This window comes from Oxyura jamaicensis, chromosome 24 (assembly GCF_011077185.1).
Source record: "Oxyura jamaicensis isolate SHBP4307 breed ruddy duck chromosome 24, BPBGC_Ojam_1.0, whole genome shotgun sequence".
Taxonomy (NCBI): domain Eukaryota; kingdom Metazoa; phylum Chordata; class Aves; order Anseriformes; family Anatidae; genus Oxyura; species Oxyura jamaicensis.
Window position 1 is genome coordinate 4,430,484 of NC_048916.1, and position 25,322 is coordinate 4,455,805.

The following is a 25,322-nucleotide window of genomic DNA, read 5'->3' on the forward strand; positions in this document are numbered from 1 at the left end:
ACCCCAATTGCTACCTTGGCTTTCACCCCCTTCCTTCCCCTCCTTTCCCCTCCCTTCCCCTTCCCACACGTTTGGCTCCATCCGCTCCCGTCTGTCTCCCACCCAAACACAAAGCGTGATTCAGCTCTCGGCTTTCCTGGCACAAGCACACCCTGGCATAAATATTAATAGAAATTAGAGACTATGACTATCACCGGGGGTTGGAAGGCACCGTCACTTCTTCATCCAGCCCACCCCGCGCGCTCTGGTTTCCATCAGCCCCCACCAGCAGCACGGGGCAGGTCCCGCTCTCCCCATGGGCAGTGCTCCCCCCACCACGTGGCAGCCCGTCGGAGAGCCTGCTGCAGCACCAGGAGTTTCTCTGGTGTTTATTTTGGGTTTCCCCCTGCTGCCTCCTAAGCCCATTACTCCTTGTTCGGCCCGGCGCTCTGGGATTTGGCCGCACAATCCCCCATTAGCGTTATTAGCAGCTATAAAGCCGAGTCACCGGGGGCCGTGCTGAAGTCATGCCCGCTCTGCCTCTCCACTTTTACAGCACCATCCCTCCTCCATCCTGCTCTTCTCCCAGAGCAGGGAGCAGGATGCTGTGCTCACACCTCCAGCGTGCCCCTTCCAGAACCACCCAGGAGCCACCCATCCCCTGGTGCATCCCAAGGACCCCAGGTCTCATCGCAGCTCTCCAAAACCCTTTTTTTCACCCACAAACCCTGCTGCACGGCATGGAACAGCGCTCTCACCCCGCACCAGCCTTCCCTTAGCTAATGGGGTTTGTGTGGGGAGCCCCCCCCCCCGGCTCCTGTCCCCGCCGCCCCGCACGCAGGCAGCTCTTCCCCTGCTCCCTGGGTTGGGGAGATCAGCTCCCATTAACACGGCTGGACACTCACACCCAAGAAAAGCTGTGAAAAACGTCTTACCAGATTAGTGAAGATGTATGTGTAGTAGGCAGATGCCATCCCCAGCTCGGCTGCCTGCGAAGGATAGGGAAGGAGATTAGACCCAGCACAACAATCTTCAATCTCAGCTCCAGCACGGACACGGGGCCACATTTCCCTTCCCGTCCTCATCGCTGCTGTCTCCCCCCGTGTCGGGACGGCTGGGACACAGCAGCACAAGGTGGAATTAAGTCCAGCAGGACCAAACCTACCTCGAGGTCTCCTCTCTGCACCTGCACAGGGGTGCCTGGCACGAAGAAAGCACCCGTTTGAAGCTCCGGACCCCATGATGAGGGTCCACACCACAAGAACAGCCTGCTAGGAGGAAGCCCCTGGGAGCAAAACCTTCTGTCCCCCTCCCAGCAACCCGTACCAAACCCAAGTGGGATCCTGAAGCCTCCAGAGCCCCTGGATGATGTTCCTTGGTTTTGCCGTGTTTTGAGGAAAGAGAGGTTAGGTGAGGTTTGCTTCCCTGTTAATTGGCACTACTTCTCTTCAACTATCGACTTAATGAGGGGATTTTTTTTAACGTAATTTTTGAACAAAATGAGGGCACGCAGCAGCTGGAAGGGCTCAGCGCTCGTCTCCTTTCACTACGAGCACCGGGACGCGGTGAGCGAGGCAGGAAAAGCTCCCGTGGAATGGCAGAGAAAGGACAGTCAGCCCAGCGGTGCCTTCCCCACGTACGCCTGCCAGATTCGAGCTCCAGTCCCGAAAATTAATGAACAGGAATGAAACCTAGCAACTCCAACCGCTCTCCAGAACTAACAAGGATTGTGATGGCCTCGGGAGCAGAGGAGAAGGGGGTAAGAGCGTATGGGGACGCAGGGAGAAGGACGTGGATTCGTCTGTGAGATGATCTGTTCTGGAGACCACAGACCAGATCATTGAAGTTATTCTCCAAAATTCGAAGTTCTCATTAGACCAGGAGCTGGTTGTTGGAACAGATGCTCAGGATTAATCTGCAAATCTTCCCGAAGCCTGTGGCTCGCTGCCAAGCACAGCTGGTCTCAAATCAGCTGCCGGACCTTGGCGAGGAGGTTTGCCCATCGCCCCAGACCACCCGGAGGCGCTGGAGGCAGGGAGGGACCGATGGTGGCTTCGGTCTGGCTGTGCCCAGCCCATCAGTCGCGCGCTGGCACCCTGCGTCCTTCAAACAGGTGCCAAAACGGCCACAGCAAAATCATTTGACCAGAAGAGCACCGCGACCCCACTGCAAGCATTCAGCCAGCTTTGCAAAAACTGCCTCATCTCGAACCTCCTGCACAATAAAACGTGGCACCCACGTCCCTCCCTTCTCCCTTGCTGGGGACAGCGATAATGTCAGCACCGTGTGACCTACTTTGAAGTCAGCCTGTTTGATTTCAAGGGCAGAAAACCAAAGGCAGCCACGGAGCGGCTCCGCAGCAGCGCTCCCAAGCCGCTCGGCGTGCCCGCGGCCAGGTGGGCGGCCGGGCCAGGCTGGTAATCGAGGAAGCAACCATGTGTCTCCAGACCATATGTGGAGGGTGAGATGAGAAATTGCCGTTTCCCTCGTCGTCCAAAGGCAGGCCGGCTCTGCCGAGGCAGCCCCGACACATGGCGCTTTCAAAACGCTGGCACGTTTCTCCTGCTTTCGGTCACCTTTGGGCAGGATGCAGCTCCTCAACCCTGCTCCGGCTGCAGCTCCGTAAAGAAAACACTTCCCAGCCTCCCCAGGTGCGAGAAGCCACCGCACCACAAGCTCATTATTTACAACCTCCCACTCCTACAATCCTCTGGCCGGGAAGATTACACCAGGTTTTACTGAACTGCTGAAAAATCGCGGCAGTCTCTGACATCTCCATCAGTGGTGCCAGGAGGATGCTCGGGCAGGGAGGGGAGGCCGCGGGTGCCTGAGCACTGCCGTGTGCCTGCAGGAGGTCACTACAGCAACAGGAGGGAGGGGGGCAGCAGGCTCCTGCCCTACTGACATGGGGATCAGGGAAAAAAAAACACCCCCAAAATTTTAAAAAAAGGCACAGAGGTGCCCCCAGAATACCCCAAAGTGCCTATTGAGATATGCAAAATTGCAAGAAGCAGAATAAAAATCTTCTCTCGGGGGGGATAATAAAGCAGCGCTAATTTTTTCAGCTGGCTGTCACCAGGGATAAATCTGAGATGGTGCTGAAGTGCCCTGATAACACGGCCAGGACACCGTGGGTAATGCCTGCAGCAGCAGCCAAAGGGAAGGGGGACACCACTGCCTGGATTCGGCCTTGATTCAAAAAAGTACTTCTTGTTCCTTCCAGGATGTGGGGAACTACACACAACTCCGGGCTCCATCTGGAGCCACTGCTCAATTTTGAAGGAGGCTATCAAAACAAACGCTAAAAATTGCAGCAAGAGACCATTTAAAAATAAACACGATTAAAATAAAATCTTGGTTAATAAGACAATCAAAGAGGAAGCAAAAAGCTAGAAATGTATTTGGAGGGAAAAAAAAAATAAATAAGGAAAACCGATTGGACTGACTGACTAATCTCACAGAGCTCAGCAGCCCCCCGGGGCTGTTTGGTGGCACCAGGAGCCAGGGGCAGGCACCGCTTCCAGAAGGCGAACACACCAGCTCCGAGCAATTAAAGCTTTGCTTCTATAGCCCCGAAAAGCACGAGTAAATTATTTCCCCCAGAAAGTCCATCAGTGGCGATCCCTCTCTCGGCAGAGAACATTTCCAGCGTCACTGCAGGAATTTTTAGACGTTACTGTCAGTGAGACCTGCACGCGCACGCTCGTGCATCGCACGCGGTCTCTGGCTGCATGGGAGCAGCAGCACTGGCAGCCGTGACGCCTGGTCGGCACCTACCTTCTGCAGGATGGTGTGGGACATGGAAGCGTTGGCGTGCACGATGATGGTGGCCGTTTTGTCGTCCCTGATCTCTTTCAGCAGAGGGGTCGGGTCCCGGCTGTCGTCCAGCATTCGGACCGAGAGCGTGTCCTTGGAGATGAGGAACTGGCGAAGCAACTTCTCTAGGTTTAAAAGGCCTGCAAGTAAAAGGGAGAGGAGAAAATAAATAAGGAGACGCCTGGATGTTTTGGGCTTGGTTCCAAAAGCAGCTCTACCCTGCCCCACAATCACTCCTGGAGGGAAGCAGCCCCGCAGCTCCGTGGCTGCACGTGACAAAGGAAAGAGCCCGTGGCTGCAGTCCAGGCTCCTTCGTGGGGCAGCAAGGATGGAGCCCCTCCACGTGAGTACCTGCAGCAGGGAGGCCTGGCCCCCCCTGCCCTCTGCCTTCTCGCCTCCGGCAGGGCCGGTTGAAATTTCTCCCTGCAGAGAGGTCACTGCAAGGGCTCCTTCCAGCATGGCTGCTTTGATGTCTAACAAGACGTCAAAGCTCCTGCCGCAGCTTTTCTTAGCGGAGAGAGAATAGTTGATAGAATCTGTCTCTTCCAGCCAGCTGCTGGTTTTCCTCGGGAAATAACCTCCTCTGTCAACTTTGATTGACCAGAGGCCACAGGATTTAATCATTAGCAAGGCACAGACAGCTAGCGTGGCCACACGGCCCAAAAGGAAGGAGAAAAACTGAGCTGAAGGAAATGCAAGGAGCAGAACCACGAGCAGGCACCAGGCCAGGATGATGGAGGGGCCAGGCTCGGGTCAGAGCCCCGCTCCTCACCTGCCCCTTCCTCACCAGGAGCCCAGGGGACACGGAGCCACCCGACCCAACGTGGTTAGCAGCAGAGCACTGCTTTCACGGGCTCCCAGCATCTCCCCAAGGTAACAAAGCAGCGTGCTAATAGGCGTCCATCCAAGCCGAGCGGCCTCTCCTTCCCAGTGAGAGGTTTCCAGCAAGCTGAGTTTGCCCTGAGCTCTTTACGATGCTTTCGCCTCTTGCATTTTCCCCAGCTGCAGGTGGGAACTCAGCGAGGGTCTCAGCAGCAGCCAAGGCTTCTCTGGATCACGTCTCCTCTTGATCCTTCTCAGCAGCCGGCGAACTCCTCCTGTGCACAGGAGGCACAGCCTGGACCTCACCTGGGTATTTACTCCGTGTGCTGGCTCACACGAACAGCTCACATTTGCTTCTCCCAAGGTTTGTTTTTACCTTACCCCGCCTCTGCAAGGGATCACACAGGTTGCTGCGAACAGCAGCCCCGTGAACACCAAAGTTGCTCTCAGCTCGGCCCAGCAGGACCTGGTGCTGCAGAAGTGGGGAAGCTGGGGCAGAGCTGGGGTCCCAGGGGCTGCTGTGGGATCCCTGCAGCTGCAGGACACAGCTGGGTTTACCCCACGGCTTGGCTTGCGAGGGGATGGAAACTCACAAAATAGGGCAGGTCCTGGAGGGGACAGAGCAAGCCACCTCTAAACTCCCTGCAGATAAACCTGCTCCTCCAGGGTGCCTCTGCTGCAGTTCTGCTTGTGGGGTTTCTGCTGGTGCAATCCTTGGTGGTCAGTTCCTAAACACTGGCTGTTATTTCCTCCTGGTGGTGGTCAGGGCTTGCCGAGTAGCTCTTATGATGGCATCCACCCCAGTGCTGCTCTGCAGTTGACTTTTGAGGCCCGAGGATGCTGTAGAATCACACAAAGCCTTCCGGGTCAGGACAATCCACAAGCTACCTAATAATTCCACACCCCAGGGAAACAGTCACACAGCCTTAACTCTATTCATCGCTGCGGTACACTTACGCTGGCCTAACTCCATCGACTTTGAGGGTCATTTTCTGCTTCTGCCAGCAGAAACGACAATCAGTCCTCAGAGGAAGGATGCGACTTCTTCCAGTGACAGTACGAGCACGACGGGATAGGACCCAGGAGTCCCATCACACAGCCTTGTACTTTAACCAAAACAGCTACGACTTTCCCTCCAGGGAGCTAAATAATAACATCCTTCAAAACAAGATTCCCTCACTGATGAGCAGACAGCTCCTATACTCCCTTATTTGCCTCCGGGGAACCTTCCGAAAGCCCAGAGTGCCTCGAGTCAGTTGTCTAAGGACTGTGCCTAGGAGCACTGCTTGTCCTAGGGGAAAACGAGGGCTTGTGCTCCTGCACAAAGCTGGATTCTGCCTTTCTTGCACTCTGTGGGTGCACGAAAGGCACCCACCCCAGTGCTCCCCTGGAGCTGGGCTGCACAGCACCTCCTACATTTACCCAGGAACACCAGAGGAAAACAAACCGGGCTGATTCAATTAAAAGGGTGATAACCTAATTAAAAGGGTGATAACCAGGCTGCATCCAAGGGGAGGCAATGTGTGGGTTGGTTTTTTTTTGCAGGTAGCTGGGGAGAAGGGCGATGAGCTGGTGTGTGTGTGTGTGTGCTCTGTGCCTGGCAGCAGCAAGGGCAGGACTGCGAGCACGCTGCACAGCAGGTCAGGACACCCAATTATCTTTTCTTCCCTCTTTTTTTCCTTCCTTTTCTCTTTTCTTCCTTTTTTCTTAAGGTTAGGGTTACTCAATGAAAAATCCCAGCGCTAAACGTAACGCAGAAGACTATTCGAATTATTTTAATTGCAGGATTTGGGTCAGGTCCTCTGCTAGGCTAAAACCTGAGCGTGCCTACCAAAAGCAATTTAATGATTACACATGCTGAGGATGTCATCTCCTCGGGTGCATAAAGCAAAAAGAAAAAGCAAACACTCTCTTACTCCTGTTCCTGTGCAGGAGTCTGCCACAGCAGCGTGCCACTAGCCCAGCTGGCGGTGTGAAGTCTGCCTGTCCCAGTTTAGGAAGGTCGCTGCCTCTCCTAGATACTCAGCCCCACCATCGGAGACTGCTAAGCTCTTGCCAGCACTCCAGGGCTCTCGCTGGATCCATGCACCCCCCTCAAAACCCCTTTCTAGGCCGGTTTGCAAGGTAAACTCTAGTGCTAATGAATCTGGCTCCCTGAAATTAAAAGCAAGCTAGGCTGGGCTGCTCCACAGCAGCTCCCCGCACGCTGACCTTACAGGCACAGGGCACGCTTTGCTCGAAGCACTGGGATGCAGAGCCTGCTCCTGCCGTGCTAGGAGAGTTCTGCAGAGATGAATCGGGGCTCGCTGGGGTGAACACTCCAGCATCCAGATGCACAATTACCGGCAGATGTATGGCTACAGAGCCCGAGAGGGTGTGCGGTGTAGAGGCTATTAATCAAGTCCTGCTTTTAGGCCACAAACTGCACGTGGGTTTGGGAGAGAGATATTTCAAAAAAGTGAAAAATCGCCTAGAATAATCTCCAGGAACAAGCTTAAGACTTTTTTTCTTTTTTTTTTTTTTTTCTCCAAAAACCCATCTGTGCAAGCAAAACACTCTACAGACAGTCAAACAGAAGGCAGGCGAGTCTCTTCCCCATGCCCTTTCCTCCTCCAACAAACACCTCCACAGGGCACCGGGGTGGAAAATGTGCCCTGGGAGGGGTCTGCCTTGTTTCGGGCTGCTCTGCCTGAAGAGCCCCTGCTACAAAACCTTGCACAGCAGCTGCACAACCCTCCAGCCATCACACACCAGCCACCGCGGTCTTTCTCCAACGAGCACCGAGCACGCAAAGGGAGATGAAAAAAAAAAAAAAAAGGCAACCAGGAGCAGGGGGGCTGCTAACCCCGCCTGGCAATGACTTACATTCAGCTTTGGCACAGATGAGGCAGGCGGTGGTGCAGTTGAAGAAATTCAGGATTCCTGCCACGGCCACGCTGATGTCGGTGTTGCTGGGGTGGAGGTTGAGCGTGGTGAAGCGCTGGAGCTGCAGCTTCAGGAACTCCTCCGGTGCCACTCTGAAGTGAGGAACCTAAGTGGGGAGGAGGGGAAAGGGAATATAATTAGAGAGGGAAACAAGAAATCCTAACAAGTAAATCTACCATAAAGGACCTTTGGTGTGAAACGCGCAGCATGCAGAAAGTGAAATATCCCAATAAAACCGCAGAAGCATCACTGGAGCAAGGAGAGGAGGGTGGGAACTGTGCAGGAGCAGAGGAAAAATAATTATCGCAGCCCCGAGAAGCCACGGGAAGGAGCGGATCAGGAAAAGTCTTGCTGAGCCACTCAGAGAAAGGCAACGGGGTTTGTGATTACAGCACAGGAAACCATTCCAGATGACTTCAGCCTCATTAGGTTGGGTACTAATTGTAGCCGGGCCTGCACTTCATTTCGGGCTTGCTGCCTGGGTAAACGCAGAGGATGCTTCACAGGCAGGTGCCCAGCCCGTGCTGCTCTGTGCTACCTGGCTGAAGTGCTGCCCGGCCACCTCTGCCTGCAGTCCCCGCGTGCCACCGGGTAATTAGGAGAGATGAAGGGAGCAACATGATGACCCTGCGCTGCTGAGGCTCGCGAGGGAGAGGAACAGATGCAGCAGCCAGAAGCTTTGGGGTTTTTTGATCAGCGGAGAGGTAACAGGTGGCTGTGCAGCGGGCAAGCTCCAGCAGGGCTGTAACCACGAGTCCTAACATCGCTGGGCTTGTTGTTAATAAAGCAGAGCAGGAGGTGGGAGAGGGATGCTGCTTCCCAGGGTGCTGGGAGCAGGGGAACGGGGATGCCACCGCGCTGCAGGACAGCCCCTGGGCTCCCTGTTCTGCTGCCACCCTGCACCGCGGGAGCCCAGACACCGTGGGGTGGCCAAGTGGGGGCCGGTAACATCATTTCCCTTTTGCTGAGTGAATTATTTGGAAGAAACGGAGGACAGAAAGGGAAACATCTGCTTCTGCTTCATTAGAGGACTGTCAAGTCCTCTTTTCTTCCATGATTAGCCCTTCCAGAAGCTATCGTCCCGTGCCTCCGATCTCTCTCCTCTTGGGAGAGGCCATTAGTAGGTTGTGATGGCTGCTTCACTGACAGCGTGAGCTGTTTGGTTAGCAACAGGAGAGTGAAAGAGTAAGAAGCTGCTATCGGCCTCGATTTCACGCTGCAGCCCTCACCCCGAGCTCTGTTAGCAGGGGAGGAGCAGAGCGCAAGAAAAGGCAAATTCCTGGAAGCAAAGCAGACCGGGAAGGTCCTGTACGAACCTGTTGGTCGCTCCTGGGATCCAGATGGAGTCAGAGACCTGCAGCAACAACCTCTAACAGAGAGATGTGGATGGGGGAGAAGGCAGCCACCACCCCGAGCTGACGGCAGCCCTGGCTGCAGCTCACGCTCTGAGCCCTCCTCTCCTTCCCCAGGGCTCTGCCCCCTGTAACTCCCCTCCCGGGGCAGGAGGGAAGGGAATCTTTGGCAGGCAAGGCACTGCAGGAGACGTAGGTGCCTCCCCCAAGGTTTCCCCCAGGCTCCTGGTGAGCATCAGGTCCATCTCTCCTCCAGCTGGTGCCCAATGTGGGACACTTTCTCTCTCCTTCACCTGTGGAGGGCTGCGAGTGTGACGTCTCCGGCTGGGCTGCTGCACTGCATTGAGCACAACGGCACCAAGCGATGCTCCCGAGATATAAATCCCTGGGAGTTTCTGTGGGTTTACATCCCTGGGGGGGCGGCTGGGGGCAGGCTCAAGAATCAAGTACCTCGGAAGTGCGCTCGCACTCGCCTTTCATTTCTGGGAAAATAAAGGGACTTAGATCAGACTCTGAATGGGAATTTTAGGGGAAAAACATTTGCAATCTGTTAGCGCAGAGTTGCCTTTGCCTGGGATGGAGCACGTGTCTGGGACGTTTAACTGCAGAAAGCACTGCAAAGTACACTCAGGAGACCCATCCTGCTGTAGCCCTGAGCACTAAGTCTAACAGACCTCCTCCATCTCCTCAGCACTTGCAGTTCTCACGGAACAAAGGACAGCACTCATTTGTGAATGCAAGTTACTTCCAGTGCTCGTTTCAGGCACTCCCCTTGCTTGGAGGCTCCCGGGAGCCCACCAGAGGGCTGAGAGATGTTATCTGGCTTTAAAGGGATGAACTACAAGAAGAGAACTCAATTTCTTCCCCGTGACCGGAGCTAGATCAGTGTAAGACAGTTCAAGGCTTATAAAGCACTAAATCAGGCACGCAGCCTGGACACAGATTTATAGGGTGGAGCAGCAGCAAACGGAAAGGGGTGCAGCTTTCCAAGGGGACTGTGCAAAAAGTGCACAGAGGAACACACACGCGATGTCATTTGGAGCGGGATCTGCATCCTCCAGAGCAAGCTGGGGTCTTGCACCCCTGTCAGCCCTGACACTGGTGTTGCACGTGAGGGAAGCTGAAGTAAAAGGTGACGGAGACGAAAACAAGGACCAGGGAGGCAGAAGTGAAGAAGGAAATGGAAAAAGAACCTGCAAGAGCATTAAGAGGAGGGGATAAGCCAACCTGCCAGCTCTCATCGTTAGCAGGCACGGCGGATCAGAAGAAGGGCTGTACAGTAAATAGAGGGCTGCAGCAAGGCCCCTCTGCCAAGGGCATCCTGCCGTGCCACGGGCAGAAAGCCCGTCTGCTGGGGTCTGCACGATGGCATTGCTGTTTGGGGTAGTAGGAACTTCAAAACCCCAATGCACACTCCCTAAACCCCCCAGCAAAGCGCTGTGCCCCCAGGGAGCCCCAGCAGCACCCAGCAGCCGGTGGGTGCAGGAGAGGGTGCGGGGGGCAGCATCTCTGCAGGACCCCAACACAGGATGTGCCCACTTACCTCTTTTTCCCCGCAGATATTGCTGATAATAGAGCTGGAGGCTGGGCTGGAGGAAGGTCCCAGGACGCCTACCACCCCTTTGGGAAGGATCTGGCACACTGTGGGCAGCAGAGAGTTGAAACAGGCATTAGACTCCATCCTGTTTCCAGCTGACAGTGATGCTGACAGTACCTGCTTCACCTTGCTCGGCACAGCATCACCTCCTGCACACACACAATACACTCCCTGCCATTCGTGTCCCCCCCCCCAAATCCCTCTGTTCCCTCTGCAGCAGTCACCCTACCTGTGACACCCACCTCTCCATCTCTCCCCAGCATTTCCAGATCCCCCCCAAGCTCTCCCCCAAGCCCCACATCCCCACCCCTGACTCAGAACAAGGGTTTCTCTCTTAAAATTCTGCTTTTTTTGGCCCCTACTGTTACAGTCCAGGGACGATGTAAACCGAAGTTTATGGAGGCCACTAAATGCAGCAGTGACCTCGCTTCAAAGCATCCTCCAGCAGCAAACAAACTTGTCTGAATTTGTTCCCTCATCCTCTGCAGAGCTCGCTGGTAATGCTAAGGATCACATTACCGGGTTTGATTTATTTTTTTATTTATTCTTTTCTGGCAGTAGTTAATCTTCTGGCTCCGTGCCACCAAGGTTAGCAAAACAATAAAAAGGCCCTGACAAAATGAAGAAGTTCAATCTCTTCCCTCAAGCTTCCCGGGCTAAACTGCAACCTTTTAGTCCTTCTCATTTGCAGCACAAATTCCGGCCGAGTGGCGCTCCAAGGACTACCCCAGCTGGTGGCACCTGCCCGCTGCAATCCCAACCCGCCGTGTCGCTCCGAAACGCTGCTCTGGAGCACTTTGCATGCAAACAGAAGGCAAAGCCCCTCGTGCCTGGATCCCAGGGCTCAGGAAGGCTTGCTGCCAGCCGTGGCTTCAGCACCGTCACGCACGGATCCTTTCTCCCTGGACAGGAGAAGCCGCAGGAACACCGGGCAGACAAAGCTGAGTTTGCTCAATGAGCACCGAGCGACTTCTTTCTGAATAAAGACCATACCACGGGGGAGAAGCGAGGCACCGCAGCTACTTATCAGCACTGTCAGGAGCAATCTCACAGCGTTGTCATATGTAAAACCAAGCCAAGATACCAAAAAGCAGAGATTTTAAAGATGCTGCCTCTTCAGCACGGCACGGCTGGCCCGTCTCAGCGCGCAGCCCCTTCAGGTCTCGTGTTTACGTTTCAGTGGCTGTAAGAAGTTAGCTGTGCTCAACAGCTGGAAAGAGGAGCTAGAAAAACTCAAACCAGAACATATTTTTTCTGTAGCAAAGAGAATTCATCATCAGAACTGTCATACCACGGAACAGAGCAGGTCTTCTATCAGCTTCAGGTCCTTAAATCAAGGCTGGACAGGAGATGAGGGCATACACTGAGCTGCTTTTTGCTGGTTTAAAAACTAAAACAACAAGATATGGGGCTGGGCGCAGCGTTTAGTAGGCAAATGCCTACAGCCCACTTGCTGCAGAGGACCTGAGCATACAACTGAGGTGGTCCTTTCCAGCCTCACACTTTATAAATCTCTGTTTGCTTCATGGCTGAATTATGAAGCCAAAACCTGAGTTTGTCCCTTTGGGGATTTTTGTTTTACTTCTCTCCAAAAAACCTCCACACATTCCCAGGTCCCTGTACGTGCAAATCGCCCCGACTTCTCGCAGAAGGTGCCCATGATACACAAACCCCTTCTCTGGGGTTTTCCTCCCTTCCACGCTCTCGTCCTGCGCCGTCTCAGTCTGAAGCAGCCCACGAGCGATATTTTGCTGTGGCATCTTCAAAGGAACCCGGCGCTTGCTTTTCCTCTCTGCTTAAAAATTTACAGGCACTTATACCTCTTCAAGGAGATCCTTTCAAATAAGAGCCCTGGCGTTTGAAAACCCCGCACGCCGTCTCGGTGATGCTCAGCAGACAGCGGCGGCCCCGCGGGTGCTCTGCTGCTCAGCACCAACAAGAAGGGGCTGCCGAGCCCTGCTCAGCCAGGGGTCAGCGGGGCAAAAGTCCTGGGGGGGGGGAACTGCTTTGAGCACGCTGGAGAAAGTTTGGCGAGCGCTTTTCTTCTCATCTCGCCCGTCGAGAACAAGAAGTGGGTTAAGTAGCCATAGCAACGGAGATGCAACAGCTGTCAGAAGAAAAAGAACCCGCTTGGCTCTCCAAGGGTGTAACATCCAGCGAAATTAAGGGAAGTGAATGGAAACAAAGCGGAGGCGCCCGAGGCAAAGGCCTCGTCCATGTCGAGGAGAGCTTCTCCTCCCGTAATCCAAACACGTTTCCCATTTCACAACGTTACCTGGTGCTGTTGGTCTCTGCAGGAGGAGAAGCCTTAACCCTGCTACCACCGTGGGCAGGGTGGATTCAGACAGGCGCTTTCAGGAACGTCAGCTCGGTACCAAAACCCATCCCTGATAACTGCACAGAACAAAACCTGGAGTCTGGCATAGCGCCTGCCACTCCTGGCCGCTTGTACCCCAGCACAGGGGTGCCACGTAGGCTGTACGCTGTGCAGGACACGGTGTCGGTCGATGCAAACTCACTTACCTCTGCCCAAGGTTGCATCCAATTTTCGTGTGCTCCAGAACTCAAAATCCCACCAAATATTGGACCCTGGGGTGACTTTGTGTGCATGTGAATGTTAAAAACCATCCACGTGGATGCACAGGCATATATAATGCAAGCGTTACCCACTTGTTGTTGTGCCTTTTTGGGTTCAAAGACAAACATGTGCACACCCACATGGTCAGGCAGTGCCCTCCCAGGACCTCGGGGCATTTTGGAAGTGTTTGCACGAGCCCTGCCTGCACGAAGCCGAGCTGACAGCGCTCTGGTGTGAGCATCGCAGGGCACAGCACCTCCTTCCCTGCATACGGACACCTGATGCGAAGGTTGGAGGTGGCAGGCAAAGAAGCTTCTTGCCTCTAATTGAAAATAGATGAGCAGGGAAGGTGTGCAATTACCGCAGCGTTTCCATGATTGCAAAATATATCAGGGGATCTCGAACAACGGGGAGCGGTCAGGAGGGGCTTCTTGTGCAAAAAACACCAAGTGCATTAAAGAGAGCGGCACGGAGAGTGCCAGGAGTGCTCCCCGCAGCACCCTTCATGCTTCCTAGCAGCAACACAACCAGCCCATCAGCTGCAGCTGGCTTAAATGCAAAATCCAACGGGATCACAAAAACGATGGGATGGTTCTTAGCACATCTGAACCAAAGTCACTGAATGGGCTCTGAAATAGCGGTGTGAATAAACAGAAATTAAAAATCATCTGGTTGCTCACTCTGACTGCTGGCCTGCCCTGAAATGTTGGGATTGACAACAGAGGGATGCTGAAAAGAAGGATGAAACGACAGAGGACAGGGTGACAAGTAGAAAACCTGTCTCTCCCTTGGCATCAAAAGGAATAAGGTGTTTTAGATAAAGACGTGATTAAACGAGCTGTTTAGGATCTCTGTAAAAGGAGCTGAAACATCAAACACAAAGAGAAAACAAGCTTCAAGCTTTACTTAGAAGGGCAAAACAGCTCAGTCCCCAGCCTTCCACTACAAACCCACCTCAAAGCACGGGGCTTTACAGGTGTCGCTTACGGGAACAGTCAGCGTTTGCCTTCACTCATACATAGAGCCGGAACAGCAAATCAGGCATGAATACAATTGACTCAGATTTTACCTGCTACGGGAACTGTGATTCTGTGGTCCCTAGCAGGAAGATGCCTGAGTCAGACAGGAGAAAAAAGGAAGGGAAATAGCTCGGTGCCAAACTGAAAACCAACTCGCAAAAGGTCTTCCCTCTCCTGAAGCTCCAGTCGTAGACAGAACACCACAATGGGATGTGGCAGCAGCATTCCTAGGCCGGCCAGGTAAGCGTGCTGTGATATTTAAGGGGGATTTCAAAGGGCACGGGATTTGAGAACAGCATTATTAAACAGCTATCCAACTGCTCTGCAGCCATAGGTTAAAAGACCTAAACGGCTTTTATTAATATTACGTGCGATAACAAATATCAGTGCTGTGTTGAAACTGGAAAGTCAGACAACTGAAAGCCATGAAAGGCTTGATATTTAAGGTACAGGATCTGATTTGCCTCTGCTAGGAGAATAAATCAAGAATAACTTCAGTGACATTAATGGTGGAATCATGCAGAATCCAGATTTTTCCTCCTGTAAGAAATGCTTCCAGACATTTTTCCCTCTGAAGAAAAGGCAACATATTGCAGGATTCTGTGAGTTCTCACTTCACCAAAATCAAGCCGTTTTGCTCCAGTTTCTACTTCTTATATTCTTTAATCAAAGTAAAGAAAACAAAGCAAATCTCCCCGAGGTAGAAATTCAGAACGGAAAATTGCCTCTCCCCCACTTATCCCATTTCCACGTTCTCCCAACACCACATTTGCTGAAATCAACAGTTTTGTGCATAACACTTCCTCCTCGGCAAATGAGTATTCTTCTGCTAGAAAAAACATCCCAACAGAAAAACCCCAGAGCAACATCACAAGCAAGAAAGAAATCCAGCTGCCGACCCTCCCCGCAGCTGTGGGGTCACCTGGAGATCGAGCCTGCAGAAACACCGCCGCGTGGCACGGATTTAGGAGAAAGGAAAACAAATGGATCTGAAAACTGTTTCCTTCAAATGCACAGCAGGCTAAGGCAAGCTGGCAATTTTCTCATTTCCTACGAGGCTCGCTGGGAGACAGAGAGTGTTTTCTGGGACGAGCTGGGCACAGCCTCAGAAGCACACAGGCTGTCCCCGTCCCTTTGGCATCCTACAGGTGACCCAGCCTTTGTGCCTGGATTTGCACAATCCTCACCAGATGGGAAGACCAAGAAAACATTGAAAAGAGGGATCCAAAAAGACAGAACTGCTTCTTTTAAACACCCCCTGCGATGCTGCATGTGACGAGCTTCATTTAGCCTGCCTGATGGGCGACAGGAGCTATAAATAGGCACCCAGGTACTCGCTGACGTGCGCTTTATTAACGGAGAGCTTCTATAAATAATGCAGATGCTAATTGAGGAAAGGAAGGTGCTACCTGCTGGTCACACCGGGCTGCTGGTCCCATCCTCCCAGCTGCCTGGGGAGCTGCTCCCGCCTGCTGGGCTCCCAGGCACGGGGATGCTCGGGACTGCACAGCACCAAGGCCAAAGCTATGGGAAAAGTCAGCCTGCTCCGACCCACAGCATCCTGCTGCACCTTCCTGGGATGTCCTGCAGGATACGCAGGCTTGGGACCGAGAACCATGGGGGAATGAGTCCAAAATCCCCGTTTAAATTTCTCCAGCTTCTCCAAGACAACTTGTAATAATAATAAAAAAATTGTACTCCTCCCCTGAACTCAATGGCTGTTGCAGAAAACAGCCTAAAAAGAAGCTATCGTATTGCAAAGCATTTTTCCCTTTTACAAGAATCTCTTGCAGATCCTTTTGGCCTCTGTCAGTCCGGTTCCCAAGAGGTCTGTGGGACATTGACCACCCAGGATTTTTTATTCACCAGCGTGCAGTTACCACGCTGGGCATCGACGTGAACACCCATCCCAGAGACCTGTTTGCACTAGAGGATTTTAAGTAACATGGAAGGCGTGCTGCTCTCTCAAAAATAGCTCTTTTCAATCCACATGATTTCAAACATCACTTGAAAATTCCACTTTGTGTAAACAAATCCGCTGCCAATCTAACGCTCTGAGAGAGCCATCATGTTTGCTGACACACAGCCTTCCGCGGGGCGTTAAAAATAACTTAATTGCACCGAACTTGCCCAGAGTCTCTTCTTTGCGCACCATCGAGGGCTTTACAACGGAGCAGCACCTCCCGTATCACTGCTCCTGTTTACTGAGGCACGGAGTGAAGAAAATAACTTGTCCTAAGCTGCTGAGCTGAGTGATGGCAACGCTCGTGGTGGGACCTGGGTCCAAGCCTCAGCTATAACAAATTTACGCTCTGCAGCGAGCGCAGCGTGCCAGGAGCTGCCAGAGAGGTGGCAGAGAGGAGAGCGGGGGAGGACCAGCCCCACGGAGAGATACTCACTGGTTTCTGCCGTCTCATACTCGCTGTCCCGCAGCAGCTCGAAGATGTCCACCTCCACCTTGGCCTTCCCTGCCCGCTCGGGCGCGCGGTTGATGCGGTTCTTGGCCAGGGTGATGGAGAGCCGCTCCCCTCTGCTGCACTCCATCGGGTCATCCAGGATGGCAGCTGCAAAGGGAATGGCAGAGCTTAGGCTCAGTAGGACTTCGCACACCCCAAACCCCCGGCCGTGCGCCCCCCGGGATCTCCAGCGCCGTGCCAGCAGCCGCTGCAGCAGCATCACTGCTCCTGCCAGCGCATCCTCCCTCCCGCGCCCGGCCTTTCGCGCCGCTTCGCCCACCTCCCGGCCTTGCCAGACACGGGGGCGGCCAAGTCTCTGCCGCAGCGGCCGCGTTACCTGCCGGCACGCTGCGGCTGCCCACGCTGCTCAGCTCCAGGTGGTGCCGGCACCTGCGGCACCCGCACGCTCCGGATGCTCCTGCAGCGATACCCCGGCTGTGCCGCCCCCGGGAGCACCGACCGGGACACTGCCCCACATCCCGACACACCAATAATGAAATAACGTCCCCAAACAGCCCCGGTTTGTTCATACAAAAAGCGTCGGTGCTGTGCTGAGAGCAGCCCATCAGTGCTGATCGCTGGAATATTTCGGGAAGCACGTGGGCAGCCGTGGGTGGGGAGGGACAAATATTTTTCAAACAGAAAGCACTTGACTCTTGAACCCAGCTCCTGGGCCCACCCACTCAAATCTGTGTCAGGCAGAGGGAGATTGCATGGGGTAGTATTTTTATTTTCTTGACGGAAGGCAAAAAGCAGCCGGAGCCGAGCGTTAATCACAGCTTTTCATCGAGCTGGCGCAGCTTCTGCTGCCCCCCCCAGCCCAAGGGTTTTGTTGGGTATATCAGAAAGGCGCCAACGCTTGTCTTCCCTTTCTGAAGCCACTCCAGAGGGAGCCACGCTGTTCAGAAGAGCTGCCTGGGCTGGGGCAGGCCCTGCACGTGCAGATTAGTGGGGCTCCGCTGGGCTGTGGCAGGGAACCGTGGAGCTCACTGCAGCAGCTGGGCGCCTTCTTAGAGCTTTGAAATGCATCATTGTGCTGGTTTTTATCCCTTTTCTGCCTCTTTACTTACCCAGTTTTGCATTTTCAAACTTGGGAGCGCACACAGCTTGTTAGAAAATGCAGGTGGGATCGTAGCACAGCCATCCGTAACAGAGCTGTCTGCTTCATGGGGGCAGACGTGTACCTGGACTCTAGAAATGATGGCCAACAGTCCTGTTTTCCATATAATTTAAGGGACAGGCCAAAAATTCACCTTCCTGCAACATTTGTGAATCAGAAAAGAAACCTCATGGAAGGTAACTGGGCACCAACCCCGCCGGTGAGGCAGAGGTGGCCCCCGTTAACCCGATTTACTTTGCATCCCACCAAAAATGAATACCCACACGGGAACTCCTCTTCCTGCTCTTCCCAAGTTTTATAGGAACGTGGCTGAACTCAGGACTGACGAGGAGAGACGCAGCAGTACTTCTCGGAAGAGATGCACAGATGTCTTGGCGAACGTTGCTGGTTCCCCAGGCACCACCAGCTTCCCTGCTCGGCGAGCACGCACCCACCAGCGTTATCTGCAGGCTCGGGCCGTTAATCTCAGTCTCATTAGGCAAGGAAAAAGGTTGTGCTTTTCCTCCGAGGCCAAGAGCACGGATCACAGGTTTTGTCAGATGTCGATACGGCTGGTGACCGCTCTTAATTACAAAGAAGCCGGGAGAGGAAGGGGCCCACCAAGCAGCTTGCTCAGGTCCCCCCCCTTCTCTGGGAAAGCAGCAGCAGGCAAAGGCGGCCCTGAACCGCCCCCATTTCTCAGCTACAAAGCCATTTGGTGTCTGTGCACTTCTCTCTTTGGCCCTGCTTCCAGGAAAGGGTAGAGCACTGCACTCAGTCAGATGAACATCACAAAATGCCTCCTGCCTCCCAGGTGCTGACAGAGCAGAATTAGAGATCCACGGGGGGAGCGTGCGTCAGCATCCTACACTCATTATTCTGCAATTTAGGGCTTCAACAATCACTAAGCTGGACAGCGTTTCCAAGTATGTTATTCAATTGTCATTTTCCAAACAAAGTTGACTTTGCTTTTATACCACTATATAGTCAAACACATTTTAAAAATTAAAGACTTGAAGCTGAAGTGGTTCTAATAATTTCCTCGGGTCAGCCAAGCACATGTTTGCACAGTGATAGTACGTCTCTATTCTGGATGATGGCTCTTTTTTTTTTTTTTTTTCATTGTTATTTTTGGAAATCCTGAAAACCTCCCTGTGGCTGGTAAAAAATGCATAAATTCCCTGCTCAGTTCTGATTGAAACTGAGCTCTGCAGCCCACCTTGGGCTCAAACCCTCTTCTCTGCACACCGCAGGATGCAGCCAGACGGCCCAAATGCCACGATGGAGGTGGGGGTGGCACGCGGGGACCAGCCACCAAGCAAACTGCAGCACCGTGTCCGATCTTCCTGCAGAAGAACCCCCCCCCCAAATTTGTAGGATCCCCACAAAATTTGTTTGCTTGAATTCTGGGGGACTAGTTAGTTTTAACCACATATTAAACCAGTCCCCAGGACGGACTGGGTAATGAGCCCGAGCTAATCTTTATGTATTATAGCGAGCGGATGGAAAAGGTCATTTAATGTTTAAAAAAGGTTGGTTTTAAAACTTCATGTCTTGGGATGCAGTGCCAAAGCTCATCTAATAGTGGCATCATTAAGTATGAACGAAAATCTTTATATGAATTCCCTTTCATCTATTCCTGTCTATTAAAAATGGGAAGCCGCATCAAGTAAATCTTTAATCCTGAAAACTTACAGCAAAGTCTTTGAACTTTGTTGGCCTCAAAAATCACTTCTCCCTTCCCCGTCATAATAAACGTCTCCAATCTCGACTGCCTTCGCCACGAATTATGGGGAAAATATTTCAGAAGGAGCCGAGAGCGCCGGGGCTGGCGGTGCTCGATTCGGGCTGCAGAGGATCTCACGGGGGCTGAGACTCAACTGCAAGTGGAGCCAGCAAGGACCGGAGGTGCTGAGCTTTTCTCAGGAGGAGCTGGCTGGCAACATCTTTTCCCACGGGATATTCCCATCATGATGGATAAAACTCCTTGTTAGAGTAATAATTCTTATTTTAGTCAATACGCCCGGGTTTTCCTTACATCTAAGACAAAGCCCACAAATCCCAGAGGCCAGAAGCCTGAAGAGTTTATTGCTTTGGATGTGCACTGGAAACAGCTGGCTTACAGTCACTCAGGATTCGAGCAACAAGGGACTTCTTAATTTGAGGCTTCCATCGAGCCCAGATTTCAAATTAAACACTCTGAGTTGGTGATTCAATAGTCAGAACCAGAAGAGAGGCATCGCTGGTACCAGAGACATGCAAGGTGGCACGACGGTGCCTCTGGGAACCGCAGCACCCATCCCTTTTCTCTCCTACATCCATCACGCTCCCTTCCAGTATCCCCCAGCCCTCGGGGCCACAGCGACACAAGAGCTTTGCCCAGACAGGTTTTAGGCAGGCCCCAGCTGTGACCTCCTTAAATTCAAGAAGCCCCGACCCACGGCATGGGCACACGTGGCTGCCCTTACGTGCCCCTGGGAGCTGACATTTGGCTGCAGCACTTTCACTCCCCTTAGGCAGAATGCCTATTAAACGCACCAGCCGGTTCACAGACACCCAAACTCAGTCCTTTCCACCCTCAGCTGGGTTTCAAGCAGCACTAAAAGAGCAGAAACCCTTTGTTTTTCCGTTCCCCTAAGCCCCGTGGCTCCCCAGGGTGCCAGCCACCAGTCTCATGGCACGCGCACGCCTACAAGCCCGGCACAATTCAAGTTTTAGTGTGTATCACTGCTTAATTCATGGCCTGAGCGACATCTAATGAAGCAGCGTTTTTATAGTAATAACAGGGAACGGATGCTACGGGGAGGTTTGTACACTGCTACGACAAGCAGCGTGCAGCTGACCTTCCCCGTTAACTTTATTAAGCGCTGTTGGATTTCCTCAGAGGCTCTCCATGCCGCTGAGATGTAACGCCAAGCTCAGGAACACAAATGCCATCTCTGTGCTGGTGGCTTGGAGACGGAGGTTTAGCAAAGGCCTGGCTGAGCAGAGATAGCATTTCACCGTCCTAACCTGTCCCTCTGAGTTAGGGAGATGTAAAGCCCCCCACGCTATTTCTCCAGTTTCTCTTTTGACAAGTTAAGATCCCACCTCCAACCTCTTCTGATTATACTGTAAGCACAGTCCTCAAACCTGCTGTGCTCCCGTGATGAACGGTCAAGAATCGTCACCACAGCTCCACCAGATCTCAACACTTAGAAGAGCCAACACCTCCCACAGGAGCTGATCCTGGTCCCGAATCCAGGAACCAAGACACAGCAGAAAGCCGTAACACCCTCCAAAGCTCACGTCCTGCTGGGACTCACCAGCCCCAGGAGATGTCCTGGGCATTCCTCCTCTTCCTCCTCCTGCCCCTCTGCCTGCTGCTCCCCAACCCCTTGGCTCTACCATCACCACCCCAGCCCCCCTGCGCCTGTTCCTAACCTCATTAACACCAAATTAACTCAACCAACAAGAGGTCCCGGACTCATTTAGGGGGGACAAGAGGCTAAAGACGGGTGCAGGACCGCCTTGTTGTGCAGGCTTCCCCTCTGCTGCATACAGCATCAGCCCCTCAGGCTGTCAGTATAGCAAATGATGGGGAATTTGCAGACTTCCTCATTACGGGGCTGCCAAGTATAGCTCCAGTGGAGAAACAGGTGGGATTGTGTTGCCATTCTAATCTCTGAAGTGCTGCTTAAAATTAAAATAAAAAGTTGTCAATATGCTATCGCTCGGAGAGGAAAGAAGATCTCGTCAAGGAAAAAGAAAATCTGAAAACATAAACTCTCTCCTTCACAGACAAAGAGACTGGGTAATGTTTGTCTGATCAGCGCAGCGCAGGGCTATTTATTGCTCTTGGCCAACATTTGAAATCTGCATTTAAATGGAGCTTCCCTCTCCTTTCTGCTATCCAAAGAGAGCGAATTCAGGAGAGACAGGGAAGGGGAGACGTGATAAAAACAGCTCAGGGCTTTAGTTTCTGCTGCTTGAAATGCAGCCTCCCTTTTCTCTTCTTTAATAATTGCTTTGTGTACATAAAAGCAGAACGGCGGTCTCTTGGAGGGGGAGTTTCCAGGGAGCCAGGCAGTGCTGCTTCCCTCCTTGAGCTCTCTCTGCAGAGCGGGGGACCCCACGGCCACGTTGGTTTGGGCAGGTAAAAGCTCTGCCGAGTCCTCTGGCAAGGAAAAATCATCTGCAAGATAGGTCTCATCGCTTCCTCTCACTCCTTTGCTCATGTGCAAGGAGGAAAACCCACTGAGGAGACAAGGTCCTGCTCTTCCCCAGTGACCACCTGCTTTTTTCATATACAAAGCTCACCAGGAGGCAGCCAGCGAAGCACCTGAGCTTGGAGACAGGAGCAGAAGCAAGCAAAGGGATGAGGAAGGGGTCGGACATGGAAATGCCACGTCCAGACCTGGATCTTTCCTCTCGTGCAGAAGCAGGACAGCAAACCCAGCTCCTCCACAGCCAGCCAGCAAACTGCTGGGGGTTTCCGCTACCACAGACTGATGCTGATAAATCCCAAGCTGCAGATTCAAATAACGCCTTTCCAACCAGGTAAGTCACATGTAATCCCCTGCGAAACCTCTTGAGGGACTTCCCAAAAATGAGGAGAAAAAGCAGTGAGGAGAGATGACTGCCTTAACCTCCCTGAGGCGTAGGGTCAGGCTGAGGCAGGGAAGACCCGGTGAGGGCTCTGGAAGGAGGGATGCTGGAGGCCTCGGGGGGACAGGCTGGAGGAAGGAACAAGAAGGGCTGTCCGCCTCGTGTGAGTCGAAAAGGGAAGGAGGTGACAGTCTCACGATAAAAATGGAGCAACGGGAAGGCATGGTGGGACACCACTCTCCGCAGGCATCCCAAGAGCCCAGACACAGAAATTGCACGTGGAAGGAAACACAGGCCCCAAATCTCCCAGCAAGGACCGGGCAGTTCCATCCCTGAGACCATCACAGCCTGGGTGCACGTACCGTTGTGGTGCCCTGCCACCTTGCTCACGGCAGGAGGTGTTCGTATCGGGGCTCTCCTCCTCCCAGCTACCTGTGAAACTTGATTACAATTTGCCACAGAACTCCAGCTCCTGGCTGGACACTTACCCGTATCCACACGCAGTCAGAATTAGTGCCTAAATCTTGTCTTCTTAGGAAAGCAGCCTAAATCCACTGAAGTGGTGAACATGGGTTCCCTGCCTGTGTCTCGCTTCAGTAACGTCATGCTGAGTTGAGTTTCACAAGGAAGATTTTCTGCCCATTTTCTTGGTCCCAGGTGACCAGCAGCAGCTGTGGTTTTTAGGAAGAGAGCAGTGGGAAGACCTGGTGGGGCCAGCAAATTTGGCGAGCCCAGTGCAGAAGCAAGATCTTAATTAAGTCAGGAGAGAGCATGAATACAAGAAAAATAACCACACAACCCCCAAGTGCCACTGCCAGGCAAACAAAAAAAAAAGAATAACGAAGGAAGAAACAATGCAGAAAATTCTAAGCTTAAAAAAGAATAAATGCCAACAAACAAATGGGGAAAGTCCACCAGGATTTATAGCTATAATCAGAGATCGGAGAGGTGGCGATGCACAACGCAGCCGTGGGGCTCTGGAGGCTGGGAAGTGGCTGCAGAGCCCCAGACCATGCAGCACGCTTTCCCAGTCACATACACACAATAAAGCATGTTCTGTACCTACAAGACAGATCATCACAGCAGCCCGGGGCTCTGTCCCCACGGGTGGCCGTATTTCAGTGGCAGCCAAGGCTGCTCACACGGCTCTCTGCAACGCTCTGGGATTTACGGATTGACAAGGATGTGCCGAGAGCAACGCTGCCCAAGCGGGCACTTGGCTCCTCTTGCAGGTGGAGCCATTCCTTGAATCTCCAGCACGCATCGGGAGGAGAGGAATTCAGGGCCAGTGGAGTTTCATTTATATAGGTAAGGTTTGGAAAAGGCCTTTTGTGACCGTTTTTCCCTTAACCCTTCCTGGTGGCTTTGCATTTAGGAGCGCATTTGCTCTTCTTTCTGCATCTCGCTCCTTTCAAGGATGCTAGCTAGGGTTTTGGCACCACTTGCAGATTTTTCCCAGGTTGGCAAACACGAGCGCACTGCAGAGGAGGCACAGCTCAGACCAAGTGATGGAACAGAGAAGTACCAGGCCACACTTCCAGGCTCCCCCCAGCCAGCTGATTAATCGCACACACACAGACAGCAAACAGCCTTGGATGTGTCCCCAAAGTCAAGGTGAGAAGAGGAAAAAAAAATTGCACTAAGAGATCTGGGGTTCTGCTCTCACCGGTAAGGAGAGCTCATAGATATTTTGCACCATTTCTGCTTGTTACAAATCATTAGCCCTCGCTATTATTACAAATCTCTATCAGATACACCCAAGGACAAGGACCTGCCATGCTGGATGCAGATCCCAAATATGACAGCGCCTTTAGAGACGGGAGACAGACAAATGACAGGCGGAATGGCTTTCAGTCGCTTGTGATGGATGAAGAACAGAGGTGCGATGAGATAAAGTGTCTCCCCAAGGTTTTGTAAGACCACATGGCAAACAATCAGAGTTAAAATGCCAAAAGACTTCAGAAACCCTTCTCTAGCACCTCAGCCTTTTTGTGTGGTGCCACCGAAACTTGACGTTTCTGCTTCAAGCCCCAGGCACCCAGGTGCATCGCAAAAGCCAAGTGAGAGCTGTTAGCTGAGCTTCGGGGAGACTGGAAGCTCCAGGAGAGGCAGCACACTGACAGATACGTGTCTGAAGATGATAAATAAAGTCCAGGGTCAGTGCTACTTGGCTGGGCATGGATGGACGGAAGGCTCAAACTACACATGGAGCCTTTACCAGCAGCTGACAGAGTCAGGAGGCACGGAGGACAATTCACAGCCCCTAAACCAGGTCACAATTTGGCCCTAACAAGTACAAGTTGGCCATTTGGGTCACTGCCCCATGGGGAGCACCACGTCCTACCTGCCAGCACCTCCTTGTCCCCACGCTGCCCAGCTGTCGGCGCACAGAGCTGCAAGAGAAGAGCGTGGCCTGGGAGGAGGAGGTGGCCGCAGAGAAGCTGAGTACAAGAAGGGCAAGGGTGGGAAAAGGTGACATTGGGAACCTCGCCCCGGCTGCAGATGGCCCAGATGTATTAAGCGACATGGAAGAGCTTGATCCAATTACCAAACAATGACACCCGAGCCCTTTAGGATTGTTTTCGTCTCTTTGTTTTACTGTCAGAAAAAAAAAAAAAAAAAAAAAAAAAAAACTTTTCCTGCTGAGTCACACCAAAATGAGATGCTAAAGAGCTGCCACACCAGATGTGGAAGCCCTTCAGATCCAATTTCCATCAATCTACACAGCCTCTATTTATTTATTTTTTGCCACTCAGCCCTCAGTGATTTAATAGGTTACTTTAATGTCTTCCTGCCTTTCCTCTCTGGCGTGCTCTGCTCACGGCATTTTTTCCCCTGACTTTCAGCTTCTGGATGGGAGAACAAGACAGGAATTCTCTTTTCCCCGGATTCTGACACGGTTTTCCCTCCCTTTGCATCCCTTGTACTAACAAAATGCTAGTTCACCTACACCCAGCTTGTATACCTGATTGATACGAAAATGATGATGTGGTAATGGAAAACGGCTTTTTCTTTCTTTGCTTGTGTGGCTCCAGTCCAACCCCAAAGCACTGCCTGTGCCCACTTCCCGAATGCTGAATCCACGCTGCAGC

General features: G+C 52.7%; 1 protein-coding gene across 4 annotated transcripts in view; it reads right to left on the reverse strand.

Annotated features, from left to right (window-relative positions):
- GRIK4 (glutamate ionotropic receptor kainate type subunit 4) overlaps positions 1 to 25,322 on the reverse strand; it is a 167,896-nt gene that overhangs the window by 42,786 nt on the left and 99,788 nt on the right. For 3 of the 4 annotated variants that reach the window (XM_035346077.1, XM_035346078.1, XM_035346079.1), the window contains 5 exons: positions 16,488 to 16,652; positions 10,438 to 10,535; positions 7,483 to 7,648; positions 3,757 to 3,935; positions 915 to 968 (listed from right to left, as the gene is read on the reverse strand). In XM_035346077.1, the coding sequence (XP_035201968.1) occupies positions 915 to 968; positions 3,757 to 3,935; positions 7,483 to 7,648; positions 10,438 to 10,535; positions 16,488 to 16,652 (662 nt within the window). Of the gene's footprint in view, positions 1 to 914; positions 969 to 3,756; positions 3,936 to 7,482; positions 7,649 to 10,437; positions 10,536 to 16,487; positions 16,653 to 16,881; positions 17,333 to 25,322 lie in introns of those variants that run through there. The other variant, XM_035346076.1, reaches the window with a different exon arrangement.